A 15564-nucleotide genomic window follows, 5' to 3' on the forward strand; every position below is an offset into this window, starting at 1 on the left:
TGCCCCTGCCACATCTCAAGCAGAAATGTATCTCCCTGTTCTCCCCACCAATTTATTTTTTCTAGCAATGATGCTTCATTAGGTGTTACTAACACTTTACTCCTTGAAGTGAATAGAAATTTTAATCTGTGAGCACTGCGTTGGGACTATTAAAGGTAGGAAATGGCAACTCTCCTTGCTGTGGCTTTCACAGAGATGAACTAGGACCCTACTTTTCTTCTGTTTAGAAAGTGCCAAAGTGGCCACTGAAAGTCACCCATTCATGAAGCACTAAAAATTTAGTGGGCCTTTGATGAAATCCTAAACCACCAGCCTTCCATGGCAATTGGTCAAGAGTTCTGACTGCAGAGTTCTTCTGCCCCAAACAGTTGAAAGATTGCAAATGGTAGTTGCACTGAGTACCTTTAATCAGTGCTTCTAAACAAGAGGGGAGGATACTTTGTGTCACATCCTTTGTTCATTCTGGTTTGTTTTAAGAGGGCCCATTAAAACATACACACACACCCCTCAGACTAAATGGTTCTTTTATGAGTTGGGTTTGTGAAGTTGTCATTGGTTTATAACCAGGCTAGTAAAACATCTTTTTAGTTCTCCCTTCCCTTCCCCTTGTTTTATGAAGCCATAAACGCGGAAGAAAGAGAGAGCTCATGCAGTTTCTGTCAAAGCTTCAGTTCCTGTGCCAGAAAGGGACGCAAACAAATTCCTCTCCTGCCATGTGGGACGCAAAGCAATTTGGACAGGCTTTTGAAACACTGCCCGGCACATTTCTGGATGTCTCTTTGTATGAAAATTAGCAAAAAAAAAAAAGGATGTTCCCAGAAGGAAGGGTGCAAAAACAGGATTTAGGTTATATATCATGCAGGTGAGCAATAGATAAGCCCTAGATAATTTATGTCAAATCTAGCTAATGTATCACTCAGTAGGTCCCCCACAGTTTTCTCTGTATGTTGGCCTGCCAAGGACTGAAACAATTGGTTGGCAGGCCTCTATGCTGGGTTCCTAGGCTGGCTTCATTGTAGGAACCCACAAGTTAAGGGGAAATAATTCATAAGGAGGTGCTGTAGCAGATGATTTTCCTATTGACCTGTAAGTTACAGAGGCTAAACTGGATCCCAGGATCTCTGCCATCTTCCCATCACCTGCTACTAGAACCTCTTCATTCTGCCTTCCCCAGCCTTGTACCATGCAGGACTTCAGCTCCCATAATCCCCAGCCAGCACTGCCAAAGGCCACTCTGACTGAGGGTTACAGGGTCTGATGTTCAGCACATTTGAACATCACCAGGTTTTAACTGGAGTTGCTCAGATAAACTTGAGATGCTCAGCATATAAATACATGCAGTAAATGCATATATTTATTAAAGTTCATGTTTTATTCAGGCTTACTGGGTACATATAATGCACAGACACACACACACACAGAGTCAGATTTTGCATCAAGGGGAGTTGCCTTTTCTCACCAGCTCACACATTAGGTCAGGTGAATAAAACCTTGCACATGTATTTTATTCTCTCCTGTTACAGGTAGTCCTTGTTTAGCAGCCCAGTTAGGACCAGCAACTCAGTTGTTAAGCAAAGCAGTCACTCAGTGAACCCGCCACAGTGCTTACAATATGACTTCAGCTTTCCTTTGCTTTACAGACCTGTGAAGGTCGTAAATGCGAGGATTGGTCTCGGTTACTTTTTCATCACTGTTGTAACTGTGAAGGGTCACTAAATGAGGCAGTTGCAGAACGAAGACTACCTGTATTCCAGCTTTGCTTCTGTTTCAGGAACAGGACACCAGCATCCTGCTGTAACTGCTGGAATTATTACTTACCTGCCTCTCAGTCCCATAACAGGGAACTCAGCTGATACAGGTTCAAAAACCCGTACCATCCATAAGGTCAGAAACTTGTCTTTTCTTAAATGGGAAAGCTGCGCTTCTCAGAAAGCAGAATTTGGGGCCCAGTTCCATCTTCTTCTCTTTTTTTGCAACCTTCCACAGAATCTGTGCCGAGGCCCAACTTGCTGCCAGCATGCACCAAGCCAGAGCAGGGCTCCTCTGCTCCCCACTGGTTGCATTGCAGCAGCAGGAAACCCCAAAGCCACAAAGGAAGTTGGTGGAGATCCCTCTACCTCGCCCGCTGCTCTCTGTTCCTGTGTATTTGTCTCTGGCCCGGGATGGCCCCTCTGCTCCTCTCCTTAGAGGATCCCCGGTGGGGCTGGCAAGACCTTGTATGTGCCCTGAACCATTGTCCCTCCGGTGTATTTCTTTGGAGTATGAGGATCCTTGTCTGTCTGTCTCTTTTTTTGGAAGTAACCAGTTTTCCCCTTTAAAGGCTGTCTTTGTTGTCAGGCCTCTGCATGCCTTTCACACTTGCTCTGGCTTGGAGAAATTGTGAGTTCTCTTGTCTGAGTGCTTTGTTAATTCCTTTTTTGGTTTGTGACTCTTCTTTATTATGTTTTGCCCTCGTTCTCTCCCCCCTCCTCTCTCTTTTCTCACGCCACGGTGAGCCCTTCTCTCCCCTTCTCTCCTCTTCCACCTCTCCTCTTCCATCTCTCTTCTGCCAGCATGGTGAAAATCCATTGTGTAGGCGAGTTGTGCTGATCCCGCAAACCTGGGGAAGGGGTGCCTTTCTCTGGGGCGCGCTCTGCTCTTTCTCAGCTTCTCCTCCTCCTCTCATTGCACTGCTAGTGCTGGTTGTGGTGGATCGGGCCCGGCAGTAGCACAATGCTTTGTGGTGTGTGTGTCCGGGGTGGGGCAGGAATCCTCGCTGTTTTCTTTAGCATCTCTCATCGATCCAGCTTGCCCATTGCTATGCAACCGTACTTCCCAAGTGGTAGCTGCTGTCTGACTATGGAGGTAGCTGCCAGTCCTTTCTAAGAGTGGTGGTCTCTGCATTCTCAAAGGTGTTAAAATATAAGAGGCTGTAATGCTGGGAAAGCTGCTTTTCCAAGGTAATTCCATGCTTGTTTCCTTCTGCAACCTAATTTCTCTTCTGAGGTCAAAGAGTGTGCATCTTCTCTCCATCCCTTCCAACTTCTGGCTCGAAAAGAAAATGCAAAAAGAGAATGGCTGGTTCCTATAACAGGTTCAGCCTAGTTATTGAGTTCTCCCATTTTCTGGATTGGCACAAAATTGTGCACAATAAACTAATGGAACAGCTAGTTTGTCCCAAAAGAACAAACCAAGCTCAATGGGATTGTGAATGCTGTTAGGAGATCTGGTTTAGTGTTTGTGTTTATATAGGGGTAGTCCTCGACTTATGACCACAATTGGGACTGGAACTGCTGTTACTAAGCCATATGGTGATTAAGTGATTCGTGCCTGATTTTATGACCTTTTTTGCTGCGATCATTAAGCGAATCCAGTTTCCCCCATTGACTTTGCTCATCAGAAGCCCCCTGGGAAGGTCGCAAATGGCGATCATATGACCCCAGGATGCTGCAACTGTCATAAATACATGTTGGTTGCCAAGTGCCTGAATTTTGATCACGTGACCACAGGGAATGCTGCAATGGTTGTAAGTGCGAGGACCAGTCACGAGTCACTTTTCCCAGTGCCATCATAACTTTGAATGGTTGTTAAATGAATGGTCGTAAGTCGAGGACTACCTGTAGACATAATCTCCTGATGGACGGCTTTGCAGATGAATAGAACCTTTTATTTCAGCGTGATTCAAGACCACTGTGCCAGAGAGAAAAAGCGAGTGATGCTTCCTTTTCTGGGTTTTTTCCTTTTCCTGTGTCCAGGCTCTTCTGGTGAAGAGCCACAGAAATGGGGTGGGGTGTGTGCAAAGCAGTCTAGTCTTCCTTCTCTTGCAAGTACCTCCTTCATGCCCCCTCTGCTGGCTGATTGGCAAACTGATAATTGGGAAGACTCAATTCTACAGACTCTGGGATCAAAATCTTGTTTTAGATCTTGCCATATGACACACAGAACGTGCAACCAGGGACTGGTATGGTCTGTAAATGCAAGGAAGTTTTTGTTTTGTTCTGGCACAATCAAGTGAGTAGATACTGTTTGGCATGGTATGAGCACAAAGAAAGAGGAAGAAAACATAGTTCCCCATCCCAGTGAGAAAGAGCGTGACTCTATCCCATCTGGAGCAAATCTTCCATCACTTGACAAGCAAGGAATGAACAGCTGTGGAAACACTTAAAATTAAAGAGCTTCCTCCAAGCATTGCACTTGAATCCACCCCTCTGATGTAGGGGAATTATATGCAAATAAATGTGCTGGTCTCAAAAATACAAATCACTGTTTTTTTCCTCCTATAAATTGCTTACTTCTAATTCTAATTAGAATCAATATTCTCACAATATTTCATAGGCTTTCAATCATCTTTTTTTTAAACTGCTGCACTTGATTTATATTCAGTGTTTCTAAAACACAGGGAGTTGAAGATCTGCATCTCTGGAGGGGAGCAAGCTGGCAAACAGTATTCAACAGCAAATACATTTCTTTCTCCTGAATGTATAGTCTAAGCTATTTACTTGTTAAAATATCCTGTGTTTAGGGACTAAGAAGAAAGAAAAAGCCATCTGTTGTCTTCTAGTTTTGAAGTATAATTCCTAGAAGTCCAGCCAGTTTGGCCAATGGTAAAAGGCCATGAGAGTAATCACACAACTCTGGATGATGCTGGATTGTGTATTCAAATTTTCAGATGATAAATTACATTGAGGTCCATGAAAAAAGTCTCCCATGATGAAATGGTTATCCTGTAAAGTGTTACAACATTTGGTGCAGGTCCTGCTCATTTTTGCAATGGGAATGCCATCACACACTAAGAAGTCAAACCTAATTATGGTGTAGACCTTACAGCTGATGGGTTGGTAACATTTCCCTGTTAATGTTACATTAGACAAGTTTGTCAGAGACACATCTATAAGAACTAGAAGTCCTAAATTCTATAAACGGAACTTCTGTGATTAGTTTCCAGCTTAACAGCAAATGAAAGGGATACACAGAAACCACTGTCTCCTTCAAGTTCTGCTTGTGATTTTTCAGTGGCATTTGATAGAAGATGTTGGAAACAGGAATTCTGGTCTAGGAAGATTTGTATCTCCCCCAGAAAGACACTTCTATATGACCAGTCTTAATTTTGATTGCATCGTGGTAATGCTGCTTCCCTCTCTTCTTGTTCTCTCTTGAAAAACTTGTTTAGTTTCAGTGGGCTGTCTGTACATGATAGGAATGTTTGAGAGTTTTCAAACATTGTGACTCCTTCATTTGCTCCTAGAAAGACTTGCGGTTCAAAGAAAGAACAAGTGGGTGTAGATCGTACAAATACCTACGTGTAATTGAAGTGTTGTGATTCTAAGAAGGGAGGCAACAAATATTCAGGATACAAATGCAAATGCATTTTCTGAGTGGCCTAGTTTCCTTTGTCATCAATTATTATCAGGAGGAACAGCATCTTTCTGAGAGTTATCAGTGAAATGTAGCAGAGGAGTTCTAAACTGGGATTGAGTGGGATTGCAGTAGGAAATAAGGGAAGGATTTAACATTAGACCAGTAGCAGAGAATGGGAAGCAGTATCAAAGAGATTCACAGTGTAGGCCACTGGAAGCCAACAACTATTGCAAATAAATAGAATGACAAACAATGATTTGATGTTTACCTTGGCTATATATTTCCATCTATGTTTTTATTTGTGTTGGTTTACTGTTTTTATATGATGCAGCACTGTCCTTTTGTATTTTCAGTGCTAACATAAAATTCTTGGAGAATTTTTTTTTTTGGTATGTATTCCAGAAAGTAGCCATAAATGAAATTTATAGTAGCTATAGCACAATAGCCAGCCTATTGTGAATTGGGTAAGAAAATCTTGTCCTTCGTAAAACATGATTTATCTGTCTGGAAGGTAGATGTCCTACAATAATAATTTACTCATTTGCAGGATAGATATCCTGACGATGCAGTCTTTTTTTTTTTTTTTCCCCAGGGAAGCAAAAATGCTCCCTGAAATGATTGAAGTGGCTTCACATTCCCTTGTCCAAGACCTAGATTAAAACTTCAGTTAAATATATTAATGAAGGAGAAGGGTTAAAGCTGAATCTTCGTTGCATTCAAATGTGATCTTACACGTGTGTTTTATGTGCTATGTGTATGCATAAAATGGAATTCATTTATTGCATCTGAGGTCCACTAACAGGTCTGTTAAATTGAAACTTCACTGTATTTATTCTGAGACATTCTTTATATAGTTCTCTCGCATCTTTCAATTTTGTTTTGGAGATATTGAACAGTAGGTATTCTTTTATTTTTAACCCATTGGTCCTGGTCATGCCCTCTGGGGGAATAGAGACTAAGTCTTACTCTTTTTTTTAGATATTTGAAGACTGCGATCGTATCCTCAGTTGGCTTTTTGGTAGGCTAACATACAAAGATCCTTCAATCATTCCTTTGTAGGACTTGGTTTCCCGTCCCTTGATCATCTTAGCAGCCCTCCTGTAAGGTCCTCCAACTTGAACTGGAAATACTAGCCCAAATGGAATCCAACCAGACCAAAGTCTGGAACAATTCCATTCTGTGATCTGGACTTCCTAGGACTAGGATAGCATTTTCTTTTTTAGCAGCTGCTTCAAGGATGTCTGTGGGGTGTGAGTGCCTCTGTGTGTGTGTCAGTAATATCAAAATGATGGGCGTAACTAGATGATTGAAGCCCTGCCTTTTTTACGTACTGTATGTGTGATGTGTGCAGTGCATGTTAAAAGGGGATGAGGTCAGTCATATGGTCATGCCCACCATTTTGACACTGTTGACTCTTCCCCTTTAGACACCCCTGAGTTTAACTTGTGGTTGACAAGGACACCCAGCTCTCTTTCACATGTACTACTGCCAAGCGAGGTCTTTTCCATCTATATTTGTCCCTTACATTTTTTTTCAACCTAGATGCAAAGCTTTAGCTGTCTCCCATCCTATTCATTTCAGCCTGCTGCTCAAGTCTATCTGGATCTTTTTTAATCTTCTGTTCTTCGTTATTATTAGTATTAGCCACCCCTCCCAGCTTTGTGTCATCTGCAAACTTCGTAAGTGTCCCCTCAACTCCTTCATTCTATCCTTATTAAAAATGTTGAACAGCACAGAGCCCAGGACAGAGTCCTTTGGCAGTTCACTTGATACTTCCCTTTAGCTGATCTGGAGCCCTCACTGAGCATTCTTTGGGGGCAGTCATTCAGCCAACTGTGAGTCCATCTAACAGTAGTGCATATTTTATCATTTTATTAAGAAGAATATCATGCAGCATTCTTCTGAGGTCCAGTTATACTATGTCAATGCCATGCCCCTGATATACTAAACTAGTAACTCTATCACAGGAGGAGAGAAAGTTAGTTTGAGAAAATGTGTTTGGGCAATTAATTAACAGGATCCTGTTAATTGCAGCATGCCTATCAAAGTACTTACAAACATGCTGCTTATAATCTGATCAAAGACCTTGCCCAGCATAGACATTAAAATCACAGGTGTAGTTTCTTACATTCTCATTCTTCCCTTTTTGAAGATGTGAATGACTATGTTCTCCTCTGGTCTTTTGGAACATCAACAGTCCTCCAGAAATTCTCAAAGGTTGAAAATTTAAGAATCCATTGCATGAAAGCCTGGCTATAGATGGCTTCTGCATGCAGAAGAATTCAGTTCAAGAAATATTAAGCTTGCATGACTGTTTAATGCCGTAGACTGTTTGGACCAATTTTATGTTTCCCAGACTTGTAGACATCTTTTTTGAATAGGTCCAAATCAAATTGCTTGTTCCGGATCAACACATATGTTTGAATCAGGTTATTTTTTCTCCAAACTGATTGGGGGGTTAAAGTTGAATTGGACATCCTGCATAATAGAACTAGAAAGGCTCTGAGATTGTTGGATTCTAGGTCTTCCTATGTTCTAGCTCAATTACAGAGGGCTCAGTGGGGTCTTTCTCTTGTCCTTTTTGTGACTTCCCAAACTGGGGTCTCAACATCTTGAAAGTTGAATGTTAGGTGCTTCTTGGTGTTTGAAGATGGCTCCAAGTCCTCTATGAAGGAAAATCTCTAGTTTTAAAAGTGCTCAATTATAAGAGGCCCCAACCAAGTCTATGGGAAGGTACTTTTTATGGAGGTTTTAACCTTTCCTCGCTGTGAAATCTCAATAGCTGGGTTCCTACGACATGCTTAGCCTGATTACTGCTTAACCCATTTAACCCAGAAACACAGACTGGGTTTGCACATCAGGCTACCGAAAGCAAGCCAGAAAGTGAACAAAGCAAAACTATGATTAACATTAGCCAAATTTAGCATGTAGTGTGAACGTATCTTGATCTGACCTGGGAGGCGTGTTCTTTGCTTCCCTTCTCTCACATCAATTTCTACCTCCCCACTGTTACACATAAGATCTACCTTCTTTCTCTAAACAGGGGCGAGGAAGTTGGGTAAGGTGCATGTAGGCAACTTCCTCTTTGGCTAGCTGTGGCACTACTATAATTGGAAGGGCATTGATTTCATCCTCCCCATATAAATGACATTTTCTCAACTCATCAGATCCTGGCCTGGAGGGCTGGGTAAGTAGGAACCACCATGTGGCAGAAGAACATGGCACACTTTTTCAGTCATGGGCCTACAGCCTGAGTGTAAATAATAGATTGTGCATATGTGTGTTGAGTTAAAGAAAAGCCATGAACCTTGCTTCTAATGAAGAAGGTAGCTGGTTAAGTTCTACAGCTGCAGATGGACTTAAGCAAGTTTGGGCTGTTATTACAGTTTCTAGATAATGTGTGTTCTAGCTACACTAATTCAGTGGCATTGCCTGTGGCAAACCCATCAGCTGGGTCTTGAGTTGTGGTTGCCCACAGAGAGGTTGAAGTGTGAAAACACAGTTGTTTGTACACATATTTTACTGCAAAACCTATTTAATGTTAGTCTGTAGATCTGCTGTTTTCAACCTTTGAAGGCAACTTGTAAGAGTCTTCTTTATTTGACCTGTGTACTATGTTGCATGTGATGAGTATGGCTAACACTTGCAAATGCATAGAGGATGCAAATGTATATTGGCACCATTTTGGAAACTTAAGGGTCCCTTCTCAATGGAAACTCCCCTCCTCCCCCCTTTTTTGGGATGTGTTATTATGAATGCATCTGTTCTTGCTAGACTTTTTAAAATCTGTTCCAACCCCTACATGAGCCCTTCTTAAAGGTGTTCACTCTTGTAACTAGCAAAAACAAGTGCCTTAAACCAGCATAGAAACTACCACTTTAACCCTTCTTCTTCTCCTTCTTCTTCTCCTTCTCCTTCTTCTTCTCCTTCTTCTTCTCCTCCTTCTTCTTCTTCTTCTCCTTCTTCTTCTTCTCCTTCTTCTTCTCCTTCTTCTTCTCCTCCTTCTTCTTCTTCTCCTTCTTCTTCTTCTCCTCCTTCTTCTCCTTCTTCTCCTCCTTCTTCTCCTTCTTCTTCTCCTCCTTCTTCTCCTTCTCCTTCTCCTTCTTCTCCTTCTCCTTCTTCTCCTCCTCCTCCTCCTCCTCCTCCTCCTCCTCCTCCTCCTTCTTCTTCTTCTTCTTCTTCTTCTTCTTCTTCTTCTTCTTCTTCTTCTTCTTCTTCTCCTCCTCCTCCTCCTCCTCCTCCTCCTCCTCCTCCTCCTCCTCCCTCCTCCTCCTCTTCTATTTCTCTGTTTAATAGTGCAGATGTTTTAGGCCCAGAGCCTCAGCCTTAGTTTTCCTTTGTTTTCTTCCTGTTTTAGTGTAATTCAGCCATTTTCAAGAGGTTGATTCTGCTCATGTCAACAATAGGCCTAGTGTCCTTTCTATAACCTTTGCCTGGTTCGACCTAAGTGATTTTGATCATGAGAGCAGGAAGGTGCAGATTGCCAGCAAAAGGAAGGGCAGCATCGGTTGGGGTTCCCTTGGGACGCAGGGCTGGTGGTGGGGAGAAAAAAAAATCAAGGAGGTAAGACAGTACCTTCACCTTTAGCACAGAGTGTGATGGGTGGATTTGGCTTCCATCCTGCTAAGATTGTCATCATCTTCTTTTCCTTCCCCATGGCAGACCAGGTGGAGGTTGAAGTGCCCTCTTTGCCAGCAGAGAGACCCTCCCTCAAGAAAGAATAGGGCAGGGGGCCACTGATGGCGCTTTCTGCTTTGTCTTTCTAGAAAACGTTCATCTCCAACCCGGAACGCTGCCGCACCTGAGAGGCTCGAAGCTCTGAAATACCAACGGATTAAGAAGCCAAAAAAGTCGAAATCCAAAAAACAAATCAGTGAGTGCGAGGAACCCAAGACTCCCGGTGGATTGCTTCCCTGCCTCTCCCACTGCCTTTCCCCTACCTGGCACAATGCTCATTGAAGTCAATGACTTGTAATGGGAATTGCCTCTCTCTGTGGGCCTGAACATGGCTACATTGCCTTGGGTGCAACCCATAAAAGAGATTGCCTGGTTACCCTCTGTTTTGGTTCTTCAGAATGGAAACATCTCCCTGAATTTTGCCTCCATTCTTTTGGCCACCCTTCTGCATCCTGGGCGCCTTGTAGATGGGTGGACCTCAGCTCTCAGATTTCTTAGCAATGGCCATGCTGGCTTTAGCATTTGATGAGGTGGTCCATCGATCTGGCAGTTGTCAGCTGGAGAAAACTGCCTTAGGCCTAAACTAGCTTCTAGCTCTCCTTACCTCAATTCCTACAGCCAGTATTTTCAGTTTCCTATGGGTTTCTGTCTTTAAAATCAGTCCTGTGCTTTTCGTAGTCCATCTTCCCTTTTACCCCTGTTCCTCAATAACTTTTCCTGGTTCCTCCTCTTTCAAATTATTCTTTTTTTTTTTACTTATGTCTATATATAAGGCTTATCCATCTTGCTGCAATTGCCAGAACTGCTTTTTTCACCATGTTGGTATGAGTGTTAAAACCATCATCACCTTCCCCAACACCAACACCATTTCTGGGCATTCCTTTTCATTATTTCTACAGATCAAGCTTCTCATTAGCTAATATAGCTGCACCTTGGTGATATCTTAGGTTGTGCGTGTGTATTGATTTACGGTGATGTTGAGATGCTTTTTGTTGGCTTAAATAGATAAATGCAAACTCTTAATGTCCTTTCATAATCCTGGTACCAGAGATTCACCAACCCCTTCCTCTTTCCTCTTTGCTTTCTTCTTCAGATGGTTCTGCCTCCCAGGTTCAACAACATCCTAACTCTCAGGTACTGTGGCCTGACGAAGCTGTCTGTCTCCGCAAAAAGAAGAGACACGCTCGCCAGGACCCCTTTGCCCGCCTCTCCGCACTGAAGGATGACCTCTGCCACCGGCAGGTTCCTGAAGACCAGACAGCCATTCTCAACAATGTAGACCATGATGATTCCAGTGGGCATGCAACCTTACTTTAGAAAGCACCAGCCAGGGAAGTGGGAAGTGGGGAGAAAAAGGGTTGTAGATATCTCTGTGGTCAAATGTGGGGAAGGAGAAGCTGAAGCACAGGTTGGTGTGGCTGAGACTTGCAGAATGTGGGCTCCAATTTGTGGTATGGGGGTGATGAGCACATGATATGTGTGACACTGGTGTGGTGTGTGAGATGAGAAAATCCAGGGTGAAGTCTTTGACCATTGTGAGGAGCTACTTACATCTCCTACACCTTCTTCTCTAATGTAATCCACGAGGAAAGGAGATATCCTAAATGAACTAGTGGGAAGGCAAAAAGCAAATATCTCAATTTAACCCTCCTCATCCCCTTTTCAAGCTTTTTTTGGATCTCTTGCAGAGACAGGCAATGAAGAGCTAGGAGCAGGGAATCACTTTTTGTAAGAACTGGGCAACCACCTGCTCTGTACTGTAGCTTCAGCTTGTATACATTCTGGAAGGGGAATACAATTGATAAAATTGTGCGAACCTGGTTCTCCAAAATTATTTATTCATATATATGAGATATTTCTGTATTCATATATATGAAAAAGAATTCATAAAAGCAAGAGACAGTGTGCATTTATGTAGTGCTTCTTTAGAACTCGCTAGAGAGTGAGGACATGGCATCAGTTGAGAGAGTTGGTTGGAATACCACTGGATGCAGCAAAATTACCAAGATTTTGAGCTGAGATTTATGACGTTTATGACCTGTTTTTATTTATTGGTGTGTTATAAGAATCATAATGGAGAAATTATCCAAACATATCAAGAAAAAAAAAAGTCTGCTTGTTTCAACTGTCATACCTCTTTGATGTCTGAATATTCTGAGTGAATATACAATGTATAGTCGACTTTCTTATCTGCTGGATGAAGAACTAGGCATTGTATTTTACACAGTTCAATCATCTGTGGACACCTTCTTAATTTACACTGGGGGAAAGAAAACCTGAAAGACTTTTTTTCAGACTAGATGAGAAAATGGCAGTTTGTTTGTTTGTTTGTTTTGTTTTAAATGGCCAGATAGCTTACATCCCAAATCGTGCTTTCTGGCAAATTTTAGGTTTAGATGGGCTTCTTTTAAGATGCTAATTATGCTATGCTTGTATCTGTACTGTAGTACACCTTTAAAAAAAAAATCTCGTCTCTTCACTATAAAGCATCATTGCATTAGCTCTGCTGAAATAAGGAGTTCTTAAAAACTTTTTTGTCTATGCTTAACCAAGGATTTCTCTCATTTCCAATCTTTGTTTTTCCTGACCACATAATAAAATAAGTGCAGTGTTCATCTACAAGAACAACGGAATGAGGGGGCTCAGCCCGAGCTAGAATAAAGGATTATAGCATTGAGTAAGGTTATGGGACAATATTTGGGAACCTTTCTCGACAAAATAAGTTGTCAGCACAGATTGAGCTCAGTGAAGAGGAAAGTTAGAACTACTTGCAAGGGCTACAGGTAGTCTTCCCTTAACAACCATTCGTTTAGTGATGTTTTGGACTTACGACAGTGCTGAAAAAAACGACTTACAACTGGTGCTCACACTTATGGCCATCACAGCATCTTCCAAGGTCACATGAACACAATTTGGGCGCTTGGCAACCACTTCACATTTATGACTGTCGCAGCATCCTGTGGTCACATCATCACCATTTTTGACCTTCCTGGCTGGCTTCTGGCAAGCAAAATCAATGGGGAACCATGGGATTTGCTTAATGACCACATGGTTCACTTAACAGCTGCGGTGATTTGCTTAACGACCACCACAAAAAGGTGGTAAAATCGGTTGGATTCCCATAATGACTGCTTTGCTTAGCAACCAAAATTCCAGTCCCAGTTGTGGTTGTTAAGCGAGGACTTCCTGTACTGCTTTAAAAAGAAGCGAAACAATTGCTGCTTGCAGTCTAAGTAGATACAATTCATTCTGTAGCCTTCAGATGCTATCAGATTACTTTGCTGTGAGTATGAGCTTGGGCAAAATTAAAGAAGTAGCAAAAACACAGCAGAAAAGAGAGTTTAGAAAATAATCTTTTAATCTTCCATGGCTCAGTACAGAACTTACTTCAAGTAGCAGCTAGTGAAACCAAATTCCACATGTCTTTCTGGCACTGTAATGTCTGCATCTTGCTTCTAACTCCAATTTTAGTTTTGTTTTCCTTCTCTCTCATCTTGGTCTGAAGGCTGGTCCTTACAATACTTCATTTTATTTCTGTTCTTCTAGAATTCAACATTTGGAGACAATTATTGTGAAAAATTGAATTTTGCAAATATTCAGTTGTTTTTCTGTATCATCACCAAACTAGCTTAGTTGAGTTTATCCTATAGGATTGTTCAGAGAATCAAGTGAAGGGTGGTGAGGAGGATTAGAGATATTATTGTGAATTTCTGAGAAGGACGTCAGGAGCAAAACATAATGAACCACGGAAATCAGTTAAGTCCCCGCATTGCTTCTTACACATGATAAATCCATCATGCGTGGCAAGGAGACTGTGCTTGGTTTTGTAGAGTACATATTGTTGCTTGGACCCATCTAACAAGATGATTATATCAATGGGGTACAATGGTGCATAGATTCTTTCTATAGCCTTGAACATACCTAACTAGAACTTCTAGTTTTTAGTTAAATTTATTTTGAAGTGCTCCTTGTATTTAATATTTAGATTTGCTTGTTGGGCAGCTTGGCATAAGTAATGATAATGTTTCCTTCAAGCAGAGGTCAAGTTCTATTATAAGCATGTTCCTCTAGTTTTCTTGACAGCAATACAGAAGGGATTTTGCATTGCTTCCTAGGACTTTTCTTTTTTCTTTCAATTCCCAATCTAGCCCAAAGCCCTGGGATGTCCTAGTATTAACCAGGCCTGACCCTGCTTAGCTTTTCAGGATCATCCAAGGTTGACTAGAGAGGAAAGCAGTCTGCAGAACTCTTTCCAAGTTCAAGTTCCAAGAACCCTGGTTTTAAACTATCCAAACAAAGCCCCAAAAGTCATTTGAGGATGCAGAATTAATGGCAATTGTTTTTTTTTTTTCATGGTAGCCTCTGATATGATCAGAAATGATCTTCTATAGAAGGAGGCTTCTTTTAGAGAAGATCTATACTACCCATCGATTGAAGTAGCTCCTACTTCCCTGAAGGGCTACAGTGTCAGTCAACTTCAACCAGTTGCAGGGAGGTTTATGACAATGGCATTGGCATAAAATCAGTATCAGTTTATAATGCAGATGCATCTTTTGTCTTTCACTGAGGTCATTTATAGAAGCCTTCTTCCTCTCACATGCAGTCTTACTGAGAGGTTGGTGGAATGGACAGTAACATGGGTAGATGGATTGAGGGTTGCTAGGAGATGGGACAGGTGAGACAGAAACCCTGGTTTTAAACCGCCCAAAGCAATACATTGTGGGGTGGGTTGAAGGAGGCATCTTGGTTTCCTTATTAGAATGTGTTCTTTATCTTCAGCTTTATACCATCAGGTTTAAGATGCCACCTGCACAAGCTTCCATTAAAGAGGCAGGCTAGTATAGGTTTGAATGTGGGTGATGTGCAGGAGTTGACATGAATAGACTCTTTTTCTTGGTACTACTTAATACATCACTGGTACTACTTAACACACGCCCAGCCTATGCCTCAGCGTTTCCGTCTATAATTAAAGCATTTTGTAAAGTTGAAGATTTGGGATATGAATGGCTGTAGTTATATAATTATTAACAGCAACCCAAATCAATCCACTGCAGGATGAAGGCTTCTTCAAGGTTGTGGACTGTAATCTACCATGCTGGTCAAGTGTGGGTTGATGTCTAAAGGTTTTTTGTCTTCTCAGTCTAGGGGGGCGAGAGAGAGGGAGAGAGGGAGAGAGAACGACCCAAAGTCATCTGTCTTCCATGCCTGAGGGAGGATTAGAATCTGGGTGACCCCTGTCCTAGTCCAGACCTTGACTACTGTTCCACACTGACTCGCATGTATCTATGTATATAAATAAATAAAAAAATCTTCCTAGGGATGAGAACCAAAAATATATCCAGGGTTTTGTTCCTCTGATGGGATATTTGCTATCCAGTCCCTTATGTGTTTTGCTAAAAAATCCTGCTTATCTTGGTGGCATTATCTTCCAGAGAGTTAAATTTTGGATTCTCAGGCCAAGAGTTTGACTAGTCAAGTTTTCGTTATTCAGCTAGGACTTTGCTTTATGAAAGTGTGACTTCATGCATATATTTACATAGAAAATTATAT

The 15564-nt window shown here is 41.8% G+C and overlaps 2 protein-coding genes across 2 annotated transcripts in view; one reads left to right on the forward strand and one right to left on the reverse strand.

The window, feature by feature from the left end:
- Nucleotides 1-7536, reverse strand: part of ACAD8 (acyl-CoA dehydrogenase family member 8) — a 256274-nt gene extending 248738 nt beyond the window's left edge. The window contains exon 1 of the mRNA XM_063311278.1: nucleotides 7533-7536. The gene's annotated coding sequence lies outside the window, so the exon portion shown is untranslated. The remainder of the gene's footprint in view (nucleotides 1-7532) is intronic.
- IGSF9B (immunoglobulin superfamily member 9B) overlaps nucleotides 1-11515 on the forward strand; it is a 78267-nt gene extending 66752 nt beyond the window's left edge. Inside the window, exons 19-20 of the mRNA XM_063311275.1 lie at nucleotides 10104-10210; nucleotides 11108-11515. Of these exons, the coding sequence (XP_063167345.1) occupies nucleotides 10104-10210; nucleotides 11108-11331 (331 nt within the window). The 3' untranslated portion in view covers nucleotides 11332-11515. The remainder of the gene's footprint in view (nucleotides 1-10103; nucleotides 10211-11107) is intronic.
- Nucleotides 11516-15564: the final 4049 nt, after the last annotated feature.

Source organism: Candoia aspera, chromosome 9 (assembly GCF_035149785.1).
Source record: "Candoia aspera isolate rCanAsp1 chromosome 9, rCanAsp1.hap2, whole genome shotgun sequence".
Lineage (NCBI taxonomy): Eukaryota > Metazoa > Chordata > Lepidosauria > Squamata > Boidae > Candoia > Candoia aspera.